Source organism: Pseudomyrmex gracilis, unplaced genomic scaffold, assembly GCF_002006095.1.
Source record: "Pseudomyrmex gracilis isolate BER0280 unplaced genomic scaffold, ASM200609v1 scaffold_3666, whole genome shotgun sequence".
Taxonomy (NCBI): domain Eukaryota; kingdom Metazoa; phylum Arthropoda; class Insecta; order Hymenoptera; family Formicidae; genus Pseudomyrmex; species Pseudomyrmex gracilis.
This window is the reverse complement of record NW_018024250.1, coordinates 547-7,509: the sequence shown is the minus strand read 5'-3', so window position 1 is coordinate 7,509 and position 6,963 is coordinate 547. Positions and strand designations below refer to the sequence as shown.

At 30.6% G+C, this 6,963-nt stretch overlaps 2 protein-coding genes across 2 annotated transcripts; both read right to left on the bottom strand.

The window, feature by feature from the left end:
- Positions 1-762: 762 nt before the first annotated feature.
- On the bottom strand, positions 763-5,057 carry LOC109863220. Its single transcript, XM_020443445.1, has 8 exons — positions 3,961-5,057; positions 3,760-3,867; positions 2,786-2,918; positions 2,481-2,706; positions 1,675-2,163; positions 1,388-1,602; positions 1,115-1,274; positions 763-866 (listed from the first exon to the last, which is right to left on the bottom strand). Exons 3-8 carry the CDS (start codon positions 2,852-2,854, stop codon positions 763-765), a joined length of 1,263 nt encoding a protein of 420 aa, XP_020299034.1. The 5' UTR covers positions 2,855-2,918; positions 3,760-3,867; positions 3,961-5,057.
- LOC109863219 lies at positions 4,731-6,754 on the bottom strand. Its single transcript, XM_020443444.1, has 3 exons — positions 6,613-6,754; positions 5,011-6,519; positions 4,731-4,796 (listed from the first exon to the last, which is right to left on the bottom strand). The coding sequence occupies exons 2-3, from the start codon at positions 6,490-6,492 to the stop codon at positions 4,731-4,733; spliced, it is 1,548 nt and encodes a 515-aa protein (XP_020299033.1). The 5' UTR covers positions 6,493-6,519; positions 6,613-6,754.
- Between the last annotated feature and the right edge of the window lie 209 nt (positions 6,755-6,963).

Genomic DNA, 6,963 nt, shown 5'->3' with positions numbered 1-6,963 from the left:
AAGATCTGGTTTTTGTCTCGTATTGGCCACTTCCTTCCCATTATAATATTTCACGAGGAAGATTACTGAAGATAACTATTAGATAAGAATAGATTTTAAAAGCTAAACTTAAAAGCGAAGGGTTCCGGGTTCGACTCCAGGTCCAGGTGTCTTTTTCGCAATGGATGTTTTAAATTTCATGGGAGGATAAAATGAGTAATTCATATATNTGATGAAAGTTAACATTTTATATGAATTTTAGAATTGAGTTACAATTCAAATTTTCAGTGTATTACTTTTTTTAAAACACGTTCAAANGTGTGTGTGTATGTGTGTGTANATTCATATTTTGCACGTACNTCCAGCGTTTAGCTCTTAAAAACTCTATTCTTGATTTGANTTAGTTTGATACTACGTTAATAAGAAGCTCCACGTACTATCAAACTAAATCAAATCAAGAATAGAGTTTTTAAGAGCTAAACGCTGGATGTAAGTGCGAAACGTGTATCTACACACACACACACACACATACACACACACATTTGAACGTGTTTTAAAAAAATTAATACACTGAAAATTTGAATTGTAACTCAATTCTAAAATTCATATGAGATGCTAACTTTCATCACATATAGGAATTACCCATTTTATCCCCCCATGAAATTAAAAAAATCCATTGCGAAAAAAACATCTGAACCAGAAGTCGAACCCGGAACCCTTNGCTTTTCAGCGTTTAGCTCTTAAAATCTATTCTTGATTTGATTTAAATTAATAAATGTTTACTCACGCAATTCTTCGAACACGTGCAGGAGCTTGCACTATCCAACTGATCATAAGTTTTGTAATTATTTCCTCGGTTGTATTTGCATCGTATAACCGAACAACAGCTACGGAGATATATCAATTTATAATACTATATACATTATATACATCATCATCATACACAATATTAACTTACGCGGTGTTCGAAAATAACTATTTCTGCTGATCAATACTAATCGATGTTTGTTTCATCCTATGCTGATCACAGTGCCGAGATAGACACAAGGAGTCAGCAGAAACAGTCGATTTCGAAATACAACCTTAACGACGTAAATTTTATCTGTGATTAAATTGATAATGGTTACATTTTTACCTATGATTAAATCGACAATTTTGAAACTTCGGAATGCAGTTTTTCCTCGAGCTCCTTTCCAGCTATATAACATTAATATTTCGTCCTTTATTAATGTTTTGAATATATTTTTTATCGTGTCTTGTATATTTGTTCCGCCTTTTAATTTCAAAAAGTTTCTCTGAAATAAGTTGCCATGAAATATGTGAATAATTAAAATAAAACTATGAAATATGTAAATATTGCGGTATCATACATAATTCATAATTGTAACATATAAAAAGAAACACTTACCATTTTCATGAAAAATTCTGCATTTTTCAAATTTTGTTCAAACAATTCCAATTCCTCTATAGAAGAAATGGTGTCAAAAGCAAAAGCTTTGACAGTATTTATATTAATTTCTTGATTTGTGTAATTAGCTTTATNTTCTATTCTACTGAGCCTTCTTTCAATGTATGTCATTTCAATTAAGATGCGATTTACTTTTTTCAAAATTTCCTTTAACACTAAAAATTAAAATATTATGAGTTATAGTCTAAAATATTGTATTTAAAAAGGTCATTAGCAATATNTTTAACCTTTCTGAGAATCTTCATTATTTGTATTTTGATGTGTTGTTAACTTTGTATTATATTCATCGATAGAATAATCATTTTCTTCATTGATTGATTCTTGTGATGATTGATTTTGATTTTTATCTTCCAACTTTTGTTTCTTATGTTTAGCAATCACTTCCGTTTCTTGCAGAAATATCTTCGNTTGTTTCTTCTCAGTTGCTATTTTGTTTTTGACTTCTTCGGATATGATCGGATGTTCATAGGTTGCCAAAATTTGTGCAGGCCTTTTCGAAGAAAACAATTTTTGTGGTCTAGAAAATTCCCTCGAATCTGGTAAAGGAGAAAGTAAGTTAGACTCCACTTCTGTACCGGAAGATTCATCGTCAGACGTAAAATATTTTGCAGCAGCTCTATCATGCCGTGTTTGTTTCATATTTTCTTCATCCTCAGTGTTTATGTCGGATGTATTTTCAGCCATTTTTAATTTTTCTTGGCCTCGTTNAAAAGTATCTGAATGTAATTGTTGACAATTATAAATATAAAACATTAATAGATAATCAAGGCTAGTATTAAATTATATGTCGACAGATTAATGTTGAAAGAAAATCAAAGTTTTCAATACATGGAATTCATTCTTCTTTCTTTGCGGCAATATCGGTCTAATGAATCAAGTCAAAGCTAAACTTTTAATTTAATCTCGGCTATTGATATAAATTCTTGTTTACATTACTTTGATTGTATTCATTAGATCGATATTGTCAAGAAAAAATACAAATGAATTTTATTTGAAAGAAGGAACAGATTTCAATAAATAATTGTATATATACCTGCTGAAGCAAAAACGCGTAGAACATCATACATCACCCAACCAGCTTGTACATTTTTTACATCCGGTATTTCTTTACTCTGTATAGCCTTATTCAGTCTCTTTTTCACTTCGTAATTTGGGTAGAAGCAAAACTGTTGTTNTTGGTCTTCAGATATCCGCAACCAGTTATTAGGAACTAGTGNTATCCCATCTTCAAATTNAATTACATAGAAGTTTTCTGTAAACTACCAACAAAACATGTATAATGATAAATTAATTTATATTGACAATAAATATTACAGTCACATGCATTTTTATATTTACTTTTAAGGAAGATCCTTTCTTCATTTTTTGTAAAGGAAAGTGCTCGCACGTCAGTTCAGACATATCCATGCGAATTAGACATATGCTCTTCTATGCGGCACTGTATATATATCCGGACATAAACCTCTTATAACTGTACATGTAAACAACAAAGTTCTCATTAATAAATCAACTTCATATTCTGATGCATTGACCATAGCATAAATAAAGAGCACAAAAATAAAAATACATTTTTTATATAAAATTAAANATTTAATGTATTGACAATTATATTCGATAAACATTTTGATCATTATGGCTGCTTTCCTTTTAGGAGACACAGTCGACACAAGAGTCATTCTGTCTTTGTTTCTTACTGAATATTGAACGAAGACAGAATGACTTTTGTGTCGACTTGTGTCGACTGTGTCTCTTAAAAGGAAAGCAGCCTACGTTGTCAAAACGTCACACTAATATCTCGGCGACAACAAATGTTTTAACTCTACGTTTTAGAGAAACGACTCATTTGTNAAGTTTTTGCAACATAACAGAAATGTGTCATTGTGCAAAATCGATTGCTATATATGTTACTTGTATGTTGTAATGACGTTATTTTATAACGTTACAATAACGTTATAAAATAACGTTTTCTTGGAACGCGAGACATGTAATTACTGCCGAGATATTAGCATGACATTTTGGTAATGGCCAAAATGTTTACTATTAGTACATATTTTGCTATTGGCAATTAAATAAGTTGCTACAATAACATTTACACAATGCAAAATATGCAAAAGTATTGAAAATCGATGTAAAATGTTGGAAACAAAGAACACATAACCTGCAAAAATCAGCAACGATTTATTATATACATTATTTTTAATGTAAATAGTGANATGCAATCACATATGCATAAACCAAGTAAATTTTAATTCAATTTTTAAAGTGACCTAGTTGTGTTATTTATTTCTTATAACATATACGTATATATATACCTTTATTGAAAATTTCCAGTCTCGGCGAGACGAACAAAAAACGAATGTGGATGAGTATGGACAAGTATCATCGAGTGGTCACAGGTAGGTGCGGTAGTGGCTCGCGGGCTATAAGGGACAGTCCATACANCAAATCAAGTGGTCACAAATATGCAAATCTTCTTAGTTACGTTCATTCACATAATTAACTTTTTTTATTACTTGACACAGCAGACCATGATGCAGACCAGCAGACGTGAGTTGGTTAGGCGGGCGAAAGCGACGAAGTTAATCGATAGTCGTTCGAAATATCAATTTATCGACGTCAACTATGAACTATGTACAGCGTAAANAACCATCGATTGTGTATAATTGCGTAAATGTAAATGTAAATTTATGATGATAGATTTTGATGCCNTGATTTTTTATTATATANAAACATAATTAAATATTAACGTTTTAGCTTTTGTTGTTNATATTTGGAATGATCGTGTTATGACAATCATACAATATGTTGTATTATATTGTTATAATATGTTATATTGTACTTCAAAAATTGTTTTATTGTCCACACCCGTGTCGAATAGAAATTACATACAATTTTGAAATAAATTTAATTTTCCACATCTTTCCCTGTATTTCATCCAAAGGACAAGTTATCACATTATTATTTACTTCCTCAACAGCATAAATGTCTAAATTCTCTGATGAGAATGGTCGTGAATATAAAACATCTGTTTTTCTCAATTGATAACCAACAACATAAGTAATATTATTGGTACATTTAACGACGTTCTTNACTGTCAGTACATTTCCACTTTTTGTCATAATACAATTATTTGCTTCACTGTTGCAGTCGATTTCATAATTTCCTAATAATATTAANTTTTTGTATTGCGATGTAANAATATCTTGAATTTCATCAGCCAATAAACCAGTAGTATGTTTTCTTTTTAATTGAAATTTAGAAAGTGAATGTAATGATGTATTGTTCATGCTGTCATACCAATTTTGCTTTCTTTCTGTGTATCGTCGTATAACTTGCTGCAGTGGTTTTTCTTTTTTGCGCAGAAAACTTTTTAAAATTTGTAAAAAGTTTTCAAATCTAAACGAGCTAAAGGAATCAAGTGGTCCAAATTTTCGAACTTCATTTGAGAGATGTAATAAATTATGTATATTATGAGAAATATATTCCTTGCCATATATTTTCTCAAATGATTCGACAAAATGTTTCAACAGTTTTTCTGCATAATCTACATTGTTTTTATTTACTATTAACATTGGACTGATGAGTATTGATGTAGCTACATGCAAAGTCAAAAAGTGTGTATATATGTCTTTATTTAAAAATGTTTTTAAAACAATAGGACCAGTATAAAGTAAAAATTGCCGAAATTCTGTGGCTTTCCAATATACTACTTCGTTTAGACTTCGAGGTCGCCTTGAAAATTCTTTGGGCACAGCACTTCTTAAATTAATAAGTGCTTGTGAAATATTTTCTTTTACTTGAGCACTAATGCGAACAGCTAATGGTCCACTCATCCACAACAATATCATTTTTTTTACAACGCCTAAACAAATCAAGTGCATATAGTCAAGAGCAATATTCGACACTAATCCTAAATTAGGCACAGAGAGCAAAATTGTAGGTTCTCCTTGATGATAATCAGAGTCTGTTTGACGTACAAACTCTTCGTCAGTTCTAAGTGCACTTGATCTTTTTTCATAAGGGAANCACATTTTGGAGTTAACATACTCTCCATAAATAGTACATTTAGTACAGCTCGAGTAGCCATTATGTCCTTTAATATTTAAAATAAAAGATTTTGCTGGAGCATCACAAATAATGGCCTTAACATTAACTGTAATATCACAGTTAAATAGCTCAGAATGATATCCTTTCTGTACTAATGGTANTAATTCTTCCACAAATTGCTGTAAGAATTCATTGGCATTTTGTGGTTTATTTTGACCATAAAACAGCCCGACTATGTGCACTTGATTTAAAATATCGTCTGAAAGTAATATTGGCCAGAAACAACTTGGAGATGATCTGGATAATGGCAGACCATCTATGTTAATAAGTANATTAATTTCAGATACCTTTAAAGATATACTTTTATAGTGTAGCAAAAGTACTTCCAAAGTGTTCGATACACCAAAGTGATAATACGATCCTCGAGATAATGCAACTATTTCAGCAGTTTTCTTAGGTGTTTTCAAAAGCGTCCTTGCGTCGTTCGGCAAAGTTTTGAATTGTGAATATGGAGCATGTTTTAGAATTTCCATAAGGGCATTAATTGCATTATGCCTAATTTTAAACTNAAAAGACCAATTTCGAAGATTGCGCAACAATTCGTTTTCATCCATCCCATCATTTTCATCGTTAATAGATTCAACATCGTCTGCATCATCGTCACTCGAGTCATCAGAGTCAAACAATAATGGTTTCATTTTTTCTTGTTCTTCACTAAAATCAATAAAATCTTCGCCGTCTGTAATCATTTGTGACGAGTTATTATGTCCTTTATCTGACAAAAATTCTTGTTTTTCATTCAAGTTTGGCAAATGCTGATTGATGTGTTCTTGAAGGAAAGGTAATGTTGAAATTGGTGGTCGATCACTTTCAGATCGAAAACAAGTCGTACCACTGCTTGACGATTCTGTAAGCAGTAATAAATCTTTTTCTGTTTCTTCTTGTGCTAATCGTCTCTTATGCCTCGAAGAAATATGATTGTTATTCCTTTTATCCATAATAACAATTATTTATTATAACGTAACCTATAAAAATCATCAAATACGCATTAATTGTACAACTATTACATACAACACTGTATAGCAATTATTCAAATCTATTACAAAATAAGAACTTACCTTTGATTCACTATTTTATTTACATTTGTTTCTTATCTATATATAGTTGTCAAATCAAACGAAAACTTATCCGTTTCGCGCATATCCTCTACGACGGAATGCTTTATAGTGACGCTAATCGATACGCCATTTTTATGACATATATATTATNATATTTCGTTACATATGTATCAACTNCGTGTTTGATACATTTATACATATATATTATGTGTAATATATCTGCTATGTATTATATACATAATTTGACTTAAATATTTCAAACCNATTGCATTAATTACGTATTTAATACATTATATTTGATATAAAATGACACGCAATGTAAATGCAATATAGTTACCTATCTAATATGTA